Genomic DNA, 13,469 nt, shown 5'->3' on the forward strand with positions numbered 1-13,469 from the left:
AGCCTAGACTATTTTATGATGATTTTTATAGATGTTTATGGATTTATCTATGACTAGGATGCTTCATAGTTGATGATAGACATATCATGTTGACAATTGACATTATGGTTCTTATTGATGATGATATTCATGGACTATTATGATGATGGACTTAAATTTGATGATCTATATGCACTTATTTTATATGCAAGATTCATATTTTCTTATGGTGATTTGGTGATATCGTACTATGTGCTAAATTCACTTCATAGTTACATTTGATATGATGATTATGGTAGTTCTTGGCTGTCATGATTGTATTTTAGTGTGATTCTGCTAGGGACGATGTCATACCACTCCTTCATGAGCATGATATGAGATGTGACTCCCTTTCACTTGTCTGATTATTTCATGATATATTTTATTGTATATGTTGTCGTACAGGTATTGGTGGTGACAGGTTCGCAAGTACTAGACATCAACTCCGCCTAGCTTCACATGTTTGAGTGTGTCTTCATCCCAATGGCAGGTTGATCGAAGGTGACATGAGATCCCATTCTACACTCTAGGTTTAGTTGATAGCCTGCCAGTCTTAGTTTCATGGTTAGAGTTGTCTTGTGGTGTCATGTGGTATCTTATGTTACCCTATGTTGGGTTGTTTTGAGGAGTTGTGGCTATTGGTTGATTAAATTATTAATTAATTAATTGGCTTAAATAAGATTATTAATGTTAAATTAATTTATTGGATGGTAAATGTATACACACAAAAATGGCTATGAGCAATTAAATAAATATTATATTTATTTAATAATTATTCTTCTATTAAATAGTTAATTTGAAAAGATTAATTAATTAAATTCATCTCATATCCTTCTATTAATTAATTTAATTGAAGCATTTTATCAATTAATTCGTTACATCCTTTTCTTCTAATCGATTAATTAAATATCTAATGTTTAATTATTCCTCTATCTACTATCCTATAGTCTCATTAATTAAATAATTTCTTAATTATTTAATACTTTTTCCAACTCACCTTTTCATCTCCACTTCATCTTTCCTTTGCCAACTCATCTATCATGTTGCTAAACTAATTCAACAAAATTAAATTAAATAAATCATTTATTAGCACTTATCTCCAACTTCCAAAATAAATGAAATATTGTGTACGTACACATATTTCCCAACCTTCTTCTATATTCTCTCTAAAATCCCTATATATTAGGAGGACTTGAGTCCACTTGTCCTCTCATTCCTACATCTTCTCCAACTATCCTATATCCTCTCAAGTCTTCAGCTGATTCAAGGTGAGATGAGTGACACTTGTCTTCTCCTTCCCCCTTTCTCTCAACCTTCAACTTCTTGCTCATATCCATCCAATTTGCAAGATTTGATCATGATCGTTGATCTCTGCCACCTAAGCTCATGCACTCAAAAATCTATAAAAAGAGGTCTCCTAAGCCATTTTGAAACTAATAGCTTATCTTATAGTCATTCTAGGAGTTTTTATCTTACATCCGTGAGTTTAAGTTTGAAGCAATTAGCAATTTTAGAATTTTTATCATAGCTTAATATCATGTTAGCTTAAATCATTTTGCATATGCATATCATAGTATCAGTTAACTATCAGTCCATTCTTCATATGCCATCTTGGAGTGCTTGTCTGAGAGAAAATCATCTTCAACCAGGAACAGTGGAGTTAGGACACAATGAGGTGTAAAATAATGGAAGGTATACTTTTGTTTATTTCATTTACTTCGTGTTACTTCATTGGTTGAAGCTAAGTTTTCCTGTAGCTTTCTTTTATATCTCATGATGGACTAACAAGTTTCAGGTTAATTCTCTGGAGTTCAACTTTAGCCTCAACAGTAATAATATTTAAATATTCATGTGTGATTATTTTATTAAGGATTTATATTTAATGAATGATTTAATATTTATTTGAGCATTTACATTATCTAATTTAATTATTTTATTGGTGAGCCATTTGTTTATTGTGATTTAATATTTAATTGGGCCTTTTGATTTAATTATTATTGAGCTTTGTGGTTTAATATATGATCGAGTAATTATATTATTGCCCATTTGGTTTATTAAATTATTTGGGCTATTCTTATTATTTAAATCCCCTTTTACCCCTTTTGGTTATTTAAATATTATTTATTGTACCTACCCTATTTTATTATTGGTTTAGAGTTTTGGGTAAGTTAATTAATATTATTTTATATTTTCTTACCTTGAATTTGCGTAGGGTTGGTATGAAATATTATATTTCTAATTATTTTTTATTGAACGACATATTTCATAGATTTAAAATGAAATCCTATTTGTTGAGTTTTTTGAGAATATTTGGGGGTTGGCTTGCTAGAGAATTGTTTTTTTAACATTTTTTGAAGAATTCTTAGGTTGGATTTTGGCTTGGCTTGGCTAGTTGTGGATTGGATTTCTCTTCTTCATATTTTCTTGTCCATAACTTCTACATTCCAGATTGGTTGAAATTCTCCTTTTATTGCATTTTCTTTTGAAAAGAATGTCTGCATCGTGCTTATGAAAACATTGTCTATCGGGAGAAATTTGGGTTACTGTAAAATTGATTATATGGTTTTATAAATATAAATATAGGTGCATGAAACCTTGGGGAATTGGTGTTTTATATATATACATAGTCTGTATTTATTTATGTTTGTCGTGAATGGCTTGGCTATTTTTCCCATGTATTGAATGTTATCTTAGAAGTCTCTACTACTACTATTCTTATAGAGCTTCTCTGAATGTTATGATGGTTTTCTTTTTTTCCATTTTCTGGGTAGCCTTATTTCCCTCCTTTCTGTATTGATGATGTTCATAAGAGTTGCCTTGCTGGAAGTAGCTTTCGTGATTGAACCCAGAATGCTTGCAGTGACTTGGATTGGTTATTGTATTCATATTTGTATGTTTCCTTGGCTTTTTATATATTATGCACCTCTTATGGTTGATTACTCGCATCATATTATATACCCAATGCATTTCTGGGCGTTATCATAATTTTATATTTTCATTTTTATCAGTTTCCTTGCATCTGAGTCAAATGCGCTAGAGTTTAAGCCATATGCGCTATAGGAGTTATTGGATGCACTACAAGAGGTTATGGATGCGCTACAGGAGTTCCTAGATGCACTATAGGAGTTTTTAGATGCACCACAAGAGATCTCATATGCACCACAAGAGGGTCTAGATTCACTACAAGAGGTTTTGGATGCGCTACAGGAGGTTTTGGATGCACTATAAGAGATCTTGTATGCGCTATAGGAGATATTGTATGCACGAGAGGAGTTCATATATGCACTGAACCTTTGTACAAATGCGATGTTTTGTTGCTATTTTATTTCTGGGCTGATTTTGACTTCTTGTGTTGATTTTTCTAAGTCTATATTTTGTACCAGATGTTGTGTTTCGATATTCCTGTGTTTTCTAATATTGATAGTTCTTAGATTGGATATTATATCCTTTTATAGCTCCAACAAGATGGTTTGCATTGGTGTGGAGGAATGTTTTTCTTATGGCTAAGCAAGAGGGAATTATGCCTTGCTCTTGATTATTTATGAGGCTCTTGGTTACTTCATGTAATTTTATATTATGGCTTGTGGCTATTGATTGGATTTGCATATCTATATGTATCCTTGCATGGATGTCATTTGTGGAATACATTTGTATGAGCCTCCTTTTTGTATATGTGGTTACCCTAAAGTCTAGGAGCATGACTAGGGAGAGTGGGCTTCCATGAGTCTATTGGGGTCATGAGGAATGGATCGCTAGGATTCCTTGTGTTGGGGAGTTGGGATCTAGATCGTTGGGATAGCTCATTAGGAGTTTAATGTATAATCAAGTGATAACCTAATAAATTAATCTTAGGAGGGATGGGTAATAGAAATTCATCTTAATAAGATAAGAAATGTATTAGTGGTGCCCCATCTCATGGCCTAGAGTACTGGTAGAGACTGAGGATGAGGTTTGGGAAGATCCGGTAATTGGATAAACCAAACTCCCTTGATTTCCTCAAAGGTTGAGATGGTTCCACATATGTATCATGGATACTAAGAATAGGGAGCTCTAACTCCCCTTAACTAAGATATCCTTTGTTTTTTGTGATAGCATGTGATCACACTCTTCCCTACATATAGATCCTATTTCCTTATACCTTGTTGTTGTAGTGTCTTTGGATGTTTTATGCTTTGGAGTTAGCCTTGTGATGTGATTGGGGTATTTTTCACGTGGTTACTTCCTTTTAGAGGTTTTGGTTGTATCCTTTGGTTGTTAGGTGCCAACCTAGATCTAGTGTGTCTGTGGGATCTTGTGTCATTCTCTGTAGCACAGGGGGTGGTTCCACATGGTTAGGTGGTTTGATGCCTTCTTCCATTGGGATGTTCTTCGTTGGATTCTCACGTACATAGATATGAATCCTTTATCTCTTCAGTTTATGGATGGAATCTTAGAGTAGATTGTTGTAAACATTATAGAATGAAACCAATGTTGTAATATGATTCATGTGGCATTAATAATATTAGGATAAGAAATTATGTATCATGAGATAGTTGTATGTGTCAAGTAGATGATTAGATACACATGTATGATACGTCATGTAATGAGATGATTACCCTTAATGCTATTGATTATGGTAATTGTTAAGTAATGGAAGACATTCTCTTATTGTTCTCATCTTTTGGTTATGGTTATGAATTTTGGCATTATGATGGAATGTATTGTTATTCTTATTTATGGGAATGAATTAGATGTGTATTAGGTGATGCTTAGTAATAAAATTAATGATGTGGATAATGGGTTTGGGAACATTTGGAATTGGTGCTTTTAAAATTAACTAAGGAATAATAGTAACTGGGAATGCATTAGTATGCGATGGAAAATCTATGATGTTAGTTATGTATTCTTCACTTGTGTCCAAACTGGAACATTTGCCCATTCATGACCTCTACATTTGCCAATACATAACATTTGACAAGTGCCATATTTGGTGCTCACCAAAATATTTGCATTTAAAAACACCAACCCTTTGGGTTGTATTTTCCTTGGGCTTCCAACCCGAAGGTTTAGATGACCATTTCATACCAATGACACATTTTTATGAAAAGATAAAAAAGTGACATTTTTGGTACCACATCTTGGTGCACTTACCTTTAGACTAATTTATATTATTCATCCTCCTCTTTTTTTAATCTTGGCATAATAGATATAAATAGGTATGCCTTTTCTAATAAAATTGAGTTACCCATTGAGTTTAAGGACACATATGTAGGTTCATTAGAAGGCATCGTCACATTTTTATTCATAATTCAAAGTCCTCTAGTACTTTTTTCTCTTAACATGTATCCTTATTTCTATTTAAAGCTTTGGATAACACTATAATTATTATACGAACATTGTCCAAGGTTCTCATTTCTTTGGATCCTAATAGTGTTTGCTAACACTCAACTACTCATTTGTGAACAATTTTTTCTATGATTGGATATAAAATATCACTTGTTTACCTTGAAAATCCTTAATAGTGTAACCGCATCCTTTGGTGATCATCTCCTCACAATTTATTCTCCTTAAAAACTTCCCATTTGATGACTATCAAAGAAAAAAATTGTTGTAGTACTGTTGAAGAGTGGACATTGTGTGAGATCATGTTTCATTTACTCTTCGTAATATTCTAAGACTATCTCAATCTTTTTGTGACAATAAGGTCTTCTTATAGCTATGAATCTATCCATTTCCTCGTAAGCCTTTTAGTAACATGGAGTGTTCTTTATTTGTATAGGTTTGGTAGGGTAGCACGAGGGCACACTTTATGTGTTTGGGGCCTTCTCCATACCTTCAGTTTATTGATGCAAGCCTTAGATCTTTTTCATCAACACATTGTACTAGATATTTCTCATTTTGAGTATGGTTCTCTTCTAGAGTCACACATCACTTGATCTTGATCATTGTTCACTTGCATTAGTGCCATATAGATATATTTTATCTTTTTTATAGCCATTATGCTTGTCAATGATCTAAACTTCATCTCTTTGAATACATGGCATGGTCTCGTACAAGGTTTAATTGTCTCTTTTTTCTATATTCATTGGTTGTCAGCTATTCATTTTAGAGAGATTGTCATCTTTGCCTATATTGTAAGAAAATATAAATTACTCCAATATTTTGTATATGAAATGATTGTCATATATTACTAACTTCTCAATTTTTCTTCCATATTTCAAAACGAACATCGTGGGAGGATTTTGAGTTATATATGTGTCTAAAATAAATAAAAAATAGGTTTGGTACATATTTAGTGCATCATCTAAGAAGTTAAATGTCATCTTCAGAGTGTTCCCTACTCCTTTTTCTCCACATAGAACTAGAATAAATCAATTTTAGGTGATTCCCATGTAAACCCTCTCTACATGTCCATCCCTAATATAGGTTACCCACAATCTAGAGGTGTTCCCATGTTTCAACGAGTATCTTAGAAGTTGATAACTTAACTAGGGTGTTAACTTTGTTGATAATAGTAAGATCTAATGAAGATGTCTCAGAGATTGATCCTCCCATTGGATGGATTAATGTTGATGTTTATAGTGTAAGTTATGATTTTTAATCTATCTGTATGGTTTATTCCTATTGTGTGATGGTCTTACATGGAAATTTGCTTCATTGATATGATGACAATGAACTGATGACTATAATTTGAGCTTTTATTTTGTTAATCTACTAGATCAATTCCCAAATTCAACGTTCTTGTTGTTTTCATAGCATTATACACTAGAAGGTCTAGGACTAAGGGTTGAATTATCAAGTCTAAAACAAAGGCAAATATATGGGTTAAATTGTAAATTTTATGAAACACATACCTACTCCAACATGCATATCGATTGTAAAAGGAGCAAAAATATGATATAATCATAAATAGGTATCCGTTTTAAAACAAAATGCTTTTTAAAAAATAAAAAATGTTCTTGTTTGAAAAATCAAAATGGGTACTCGTTTGTATGGGTATAAATATGGATTCTAGAGCCCAAACCATTCCTTTGAGGATTTTATTTTTCTTGATGTTTCTCCTATATGTTGACTTAACCTATTGTGGGTACCTCATTCCTATTCCATATATAATAGGGAGAACATTTCTATCCAATCTATTTTATCCCACATCATTAATCACATTAAAGCCAACAATTCTAGATATGCTAGACCACAATTGCTCTATTTATAAGGGCTTACAATTTCTTAACATGTTTTGGTTTTTTAGTTCAATTAAAAAAAATTTCACAATATGTTCAATAATGGTAAGTGGTTTTAAGATTTTAAAAATTTCTTCAAGTTTAGTGGTCTCAATTATAGTTTGAGAAAATACAAATTCCATGACTACAAGTTCAAAATTCTTAATAATATTTATTCAAATGAAAAAAATGCACCTAATAAAGTTTTTTTAAATTTTTTTATTGTTTATTTTTATAATAGAATTTACATCAACTTTATAAGAATCAATTCACCTAATTATAAAGGAAATTTAGTTCAAATTTTTACTCTACACCTAACATGTTTAAAACATTGTGATTTTATGACAAATTAAAATTTATGATCAAAAGATTAAATTAAATTATTTGTCATTTTGATCAAAACATAATTTTAATAGTGAAAATTTATTCTCTTAAAAATTATAAAATAATATTATTTGTAATAAATATAATTTATTTTGAAAATTTATACTAAATGTTTCATTAATTATAAATTGATTTTTTACTTTGAATACTATTTAAAAACATCATTTAATTTAAATTATTTTCTTATCAAATTAAAATATACAATAACCAAAATAATATTTCTTTTTATATATTTTTTATTTATAAACAATTAAACAATCGAATTTTCAAAAATTAAACATAGAAGAAAACATTTCATTAAAAATGTTTTTTAAATATTGAACCCACCAAATTATAAAAATAAAGCTACTGACCTCGTACATTCAATTTTTTGTCCCTGTTACAGCCGGAACAAAAATGCAAATTTCTCTTTACCATTTTGATGCTGCCGTCCTTCTGACAAGTGCCCGACTCCAATACATGACAAAAACTCGAGTCCAGGTATTTAAGAGATGTGAGTTGTTCAATGCCACGAGGCAATTCCTCAAGGCTGAAACACAATTTTAAATCTAAGTGCTGCAGAGCTTCTAGTTGCCCAAAAGTGTCAGGCAATTGTTTCAGACTTTCACAACACGCCAAGTTCAAATATGTTAGATTTGTAAGTTGCCCAAATGGGTTAAAGTTTTGAGTTGCCCAAATAATTCTGGCAGACGCTTCATTCTTTTACAACCCGGCATAGAAAGTTTTCTCAAATGAGGTAACCTACACACTCGCTCAGGAAGCTCGCACAAAGACTGGCAGCGCTTAATTGCTAGATACCTTAAAGTTGATTAAATCCTGAAGGCGAAGAAATCTATTAAATATATCTGTGGTGTTGTCTTCCTCTTCGTTAAAGGGCTGGCTAGGGTCTTCATCTGGAAATGATAGATTTAGGTCTTCGAGGGAGGAATTTGGCACTATATTTAATAAGTCCCGCGTGGCAGCTGGCTGTGTAAAGATTGATAACCTCCTTAAACTTTTTGGTAACTACACGCACAGTTAATATTTCTTTGTCAGAACATCAACTACCATGACAAAAAATGCAGCTAAAATTAGCAATAGTTAAAAACATAACCGTAACGTGCAAAAATGAAATGGAAGTACGTAAACTATTGAAGTGAGGACTTGCCTTTCTCTGCTGAGTGGGAAGATTGCGACACCACAAGCTAGCCAATTTATGAAGTGCTTCTACATTCAGCCAAGAAAAACCACCGCTTATCCTAGCCCATCTTATCTCTGGTAATGTTACTGCGTATGGTACACTGACATTTATACTGCCTCCCCATACCAGAATTCTTAAACTTTCCTTCATCGAATTGAAATGCCTTTCTTCGAGAATGTAATTTTTATCACCAGAAAAGCAAACCGTTTTAACTCTTTTGAGCCTGGCCTGCAAGACTGTAGTGTCAGCAAGTTTTATAATTTAATCAGCGAAAGAAAATGGTAGCAGTCCATGTAAGTATAGTTAAAAGGAGAAATCTACCTCATCTTTTTCAGCTTCAGCCCAAGCGTTTGCATCCACAATCCTGCTAGACTTTGCCAATGTACGCCCAATGGACCTGATAATATCGTGAACAGTCAACCTCTCCTCCTCCTCCTCCTCCTCCTCCCAAGACCACGGATTTGACTGTACCATCACTGGTGTGATCAATGCTGCCTCTTCAAGGATTGTGACTTCCTCGGCACCCACAATGTACTCCACAAATCGACGTTCTTTGTCATTGAAGCAGCAGCAGATGTCCAAAAATGCTTCTTGGGTTGCCTCGTCCAACTCTTCATATACAAAATGAAACAAGCGGTGACTCAGATCTCTGATTTCCTTGCCTTCCTTCAAATCTTCAATTATCCGACTACAGCGGCTCACATCATATTTCTGCTTCCGCAATTTCGCACCAACGACTGTGAGAACCAAAGGAATCCCTTTACAGACATTCACAATATTTTGTAGATCATCTTTGATGCGATCACGAATTGCATGGTCTTTGCAGAGAACTTGCATTGCATCATTGTCAGAGAGAGTTTCCACAGGGTAATCTTTGATACGATCATGAAAACCACGTTCCTCAAGCATATCAACAATGTCCTTGGTTCTGGATGTGATAAGAATTCTGTTATGTTGGGGAAGGCATCCCAAGTCCTCGGGAAGAAGCTGTTTCAAATCTTTTTTGTGCAGGGCATTATCAATATACAAAAATACAGGCTTGTTTCCTTCACTTGAAAAAGCCTCTCTTAATTTATCCTTCCCATCATCACTATCTCGGAGTTGTATTTTTCTTCCACCCTCATAGTTTGGGAATGCATCTTGTAAAATGTGCTGCTGCATTTCTGTATACTTATACTTATTGTTTTCAGAAACCTCATCTAATATAATTCTGGCATAATTGTAACGGCTTCTATCTATTTTGGAGACAACAGCCTGAGCCAGAGTTGTCTTTCCAATGCCACCGAAGCCCCCAAATAAGAACAACAATAGATGAGCAATCTTCAGTTGTTTCCATGTTCAGCAATTTATTTACTGCCTCTAATTGATCTTCGATTCCAACTGTTGCCAAAGACAAGAATGTCATAATAAATAAAAGAGGCGTGTAGGAAAAATTTCTTTCAGCATGGAAAGTAACAATTTATTACTAGCACTGCAACCTTTTTTCAAAAACAAAACAAAACAATTTATTACTAGGATGAACTATCATCACTTAGCACATTGAAAGGAACAAACTGAATCCATAAAAACGGAAAATCTCAATAACTTGTAAATTTTTAATGAAGTACAATCCAATATTTTCTGAAATATCTTAAGTTTTCTTTTCAAGGCACAATATTTCACATGGAGAAAGAAAGATACTTCTCAGAAGAATTTTTTGAAGTTATTAAGAACTAAAAATTGAAAGGTTAAAAACATAGACTTTTTTTTTTTGGTTAAAAGTACTGTAAAATTTAAGACTGGAAGCAATAGAAGTTATCCCTATAAAAGCATCTGTTTCATAACATGGAAGATTCAAAATGAATGTCATTGATTCATTACCTGCGTCCTTTGGATACTCTGCTTGCGAGAGAGGAAGAATAACCGGCTGCCCTTTTAACATTTCTTTATTAACAGTGAAGTTCAAATCTTGATAAAGATCGCTTATTTTGGAGCGAATTCCACTCAAAGTGTCAGAGTTTATTGATGATTTTAAGAAGCTGCAACATACAATTCCAAACGGTAAATTATGGTTGCAAAACTTATTAATTTTATAAAGAGAAGTTTAATATAAAAATAAATACCATTAACCATATATAATAGAAATACAACGATACATATTATTGAAGGACATAAATCGTTCCAACCTGCAAAATTTTCCCGAATTTAATTGGGAGGCACAAAACATCGATCCCTCAACAATGTATTGGAGAGCATTTGCCAATTTCTCATTTTCTTCAGGAATAAGAACGTTCAAGTCCTTAATATGAGATGCAAGCTCAAGCATTTTTTTCAAGAGCTCTATATATTCAGTATGGTTCTGAGACACCTTTTGACATTTTGATATCAGATAGCCTGTGATAGAAAGCGCTGCAACCGCCCAATGGATCTGGCCAATTTGCTGAAGTATATTTCCTGCAATTTTTGCTGCTTCTCCTGAGTTAAAAAATTCATCCTGTAAATCAATAGAAAATAAAAGATAAGTGCAACTTCAAAAATAGATAAAATAATATCCATATTATTATTTGCAGATGACTAACCTTGTTATCTATTTTCTCTGCATGATCATTGACAAATGATAGAAACTTCTTTCCGCTCTGTACAATAGGAGAAGTCCATACTGGCAACTTATCTTTATTTGGAGAACTTGAGCTTGCAATGTCCTGTGTATCCTGTCCAGACAATATTTACTTGTGGTTTTAGTAACCATGAGAACTGGAGTTGATTCTGATCTTTTAGAGTGTTTGGCTGATAGGAGATGGGGTTCACATTTGTGAGTTAATAGTTTTGAGGCATGAAGTCTAACAAACACCCTCAATCATACTTGACTACCATTACTACATAAAAGACCAATATATTGGCGACAACTGTAACTGTTTAAGGTGTTCCCTCCTCACAGATTAAAAATAAAAGACCTCTCATTAGCAATTTTCCTTGAAATGAAAAGAAATCAAATGTATACTAACCTTTTGAGGGGTCGCTCTTTCCAGAAGTTGTTTAATGACATTGATGAAATCATCAAGTCTTGCAATGTCCACTTTTTGTAAGCTGTCCATAACCTCTTTCGGCGTCAGTGGTGGCTTTTTGGAAGGAAAAGGTTCGATTGATGTTGTGGATGAGAATGGCCTTTTTGTAGTGTCAACAGTAAGATCTAGTGCTCGATCAGGTGGATATTTTGATGGGTTTTCTACTGTTTCAACAAGAGCATCTGTTGATGTGTTTTCTGTAGCTTCAACAGGGGGATCTGTTGATAGCCTTTCGTGAGTACCATGAGAGCCATCAGGCTTCCTCTTAAACCAACCACAACACCTCATTGGTAGTAAAAAAAATTCAATACAGAAGCTAAGCTGATGGCATAAACGATCATATGTGAAGAAATTTCACACCTCTACAAATTGTAAGCAAATATCATGGATTGTTAAACCCTTGGGCACCTAATAACGGAGATAGCAAGCTCCATGTACTTGTACCGTTGAGAATCGACTGAAAGGCGTTGGGCAGCCCTGGGAATGATCTCAAACATTAATGTGAATATCAGAACTAACGACTTGCTTGGACCTCAGAGATGAAATGAGAAGAAGGGTCTAGATGGGGCACAGTATGAGTAAGCGTATGTATATTTGTATAAGCTTTTTAACATTGCGTCAGACCTCCATTAACTTCGTTTGACAGCACCGTGCGTCGTGATGTCTCAGTCCCAGCGACCACAACAGATAGGAGAAAGCATAACAAGATATAGACATATTATTTTCCATGTGCATGCACACATTGCACACCATTGGAAGATAAAATGTCCACACGGAATATGCATGGGAGGATAGTTAATTGAATTGCAGGGGGTCGCTGGTTCGAGTCCCTACTGACATAAATATGCATGGGACGATAGTTAATTGAATTGCAGGTGGTCGCTGGTTCGAGTCCCTACTGACATAAATATGCATGGGACGATAGTTAATTGAATTGCAGGTGGTCGCTGGTTCGAGTCCCTACTGACATAAATACTAAGTACTGGAAGATTTATTATTACTAGTAAAAGAGAGGTACCGCGAGAATTGGCAGGATTATCATAGGGACGTTAAATCCATAAACATTCTTTTTTATAGTATAGTGAAAGCTAAAGTTTGAGACTTTAATTTATCTCACTTTTACAATTAGTCATGTATTTTCATTTGTATTTGTGCTTAAGAAATCTAAGTTACCTGAATTAAGTTATCTGAATCAAAACTATAAGAAAAATTATCAATTCTTTAATAAGTGTGAAGCTTATAGTTTTTGTGTGGTCTTTCTTGAACTCATCATATTGTAAAAGACAATTGATTTCAATAGATATTTTGATTATGTGAATCTAAATGTGGTTGATATTATGTACCATCACTTTATGAAAAACATGTTGCGATTGGTATTGGATATCATAAAGATGGTAGTTCTAATGGTAGGGGTTGGAGAGACCCATTATGAAAGGGAAAGGACTGGTAAAGAATGGTAAATTATAAAATAATTGTTTATCCAATTTATAGTTGTCTTCTTAGTTTCAAATCTATGTTGTTTCATTGAGTATTTCTAGATGATTATACTATTATGTTGACTATTGTAGAAGTAGATAAAACTTTTCTAATGATATTGGTAATTTTATAGTAAACAAATATTTATATTTTATTAATAAATATGAG

The 13,469-nt window shown here is 33.3% G+C and overlaps 2 protein-coding genes across 2 annotated transcripts; both read right to left on the minus strand.

Annotated features, from left to right (window-relative positions):
• Positions 1–7,989: 7,989 nt before the first annotated feature.
• LOC131042990 (uncharacterized) lies at positions 7,990–9,942 on the minus strand. Its single transcript, XM_059214777.1, has 3 exons — positions 9,103–9,942; positions 8,749–9,009; positions 7,990–8,606 (listed from the first exon to the last, which is right to left on the minus strand). Exons 1-3 carry the CDS (start codon positions 9,940–9,942, stop codon positions 8,385–8,387), a joined length of 1,323 nt encoding a protein of 440 aa, XP_059070760.1. The 3' UTR covers positions 7,990–8,384.
• Positions 9,943–10,012: 70 nt separating this feature from the next.
• On the minus strand, positions 10,013–12,525 carry LOC131042991 (uncharacterized). The gene is made up of 5 exons (XM_059214831.1): positions 11,766–12,525; positions 11,340–11,471; positions 10,947–11,254; positions 10,642–10,799; positions 10,013–10,161 (listed from the first exon to the last, which is right to left on the minus strand). Exons 1-5 carry the CDS (start codon positions 12,111–12,113, stop codon positions 10,013–10,015), a joined length of 1,095 nt encoding a protein of 364 aa, XP_059070814.1. The 5' UTR covers positions 12,114–12,525.
• Positions 12,526–13,469: the final 944 nt, after the last annotated feature.

This window comes from Cryptomeria japonica, chromosome 1 (genome assembly GCF_030272615.1).
Source record: "Cryptomeria japonica chromosome 1, Sugi_1.0, whole genome shotgun sequence".
NCBI classification, from domain to species: domain Eukaryota; kingdom Viridiplantae; phylum Streptophyta; class Pinopsida; order Cupressales; family Cupressaceae; genus Cryptomeria; species Cryptomeria japonica.

What these genes read in the sequence shown, in the direction of transcription:
- LOC131042990 (XM_059214777.1), bottom strand. Translation starts at nt 9,942, where the DNA reads ATGCAGCAGCACATTTTACAAGATGCATTCCCAAACTATGAGGGTGGA. An exon ending in CTGAAGCTGAAAAAGATGAG is followed by an intron (nt 9,010 to 9,102) that starts GTAGATTTCTCC and finishes ACAGTCTTGCAG; the next exon opens with GCCAGGCTCAAAAGAGTTAA. An exon ending in TTCCCACTCAGCAGAGAAAG is followed by an intron (nt 8,607 to 8,748) that starts GCAAGTCCTCAC and finishes CTGTGCGTGTAG; the next exon opens with TTACCAAAAAGTTTAAGGAG.
- LOC131042991 (XM_059214831.1), bottom strand. Translation starts at nt 12,113, where the DNA reads ATGAGGTGTTGTGGTTGGTTTAAGAGGAAGCCTGATGGCTCTCATGGT. An exon ending in CAGAGAAAATAGATAACAAG is followed by an intron (nt 11,255 to 11,339) that starts GTTAGTCATCTG and finishes ATTGATTTACAG; the next exon opens with GATGAATTTTTTAACTCAGG. An exon ending in AGAGTATCCAAAGGACGCAG is followed by an intron (nt 10,162 to 10,641) that starts GTAATGAATCAA and finishes CTTTGGCAACAG; the next exon opens with TTGGAATCGAAGATCAATTA.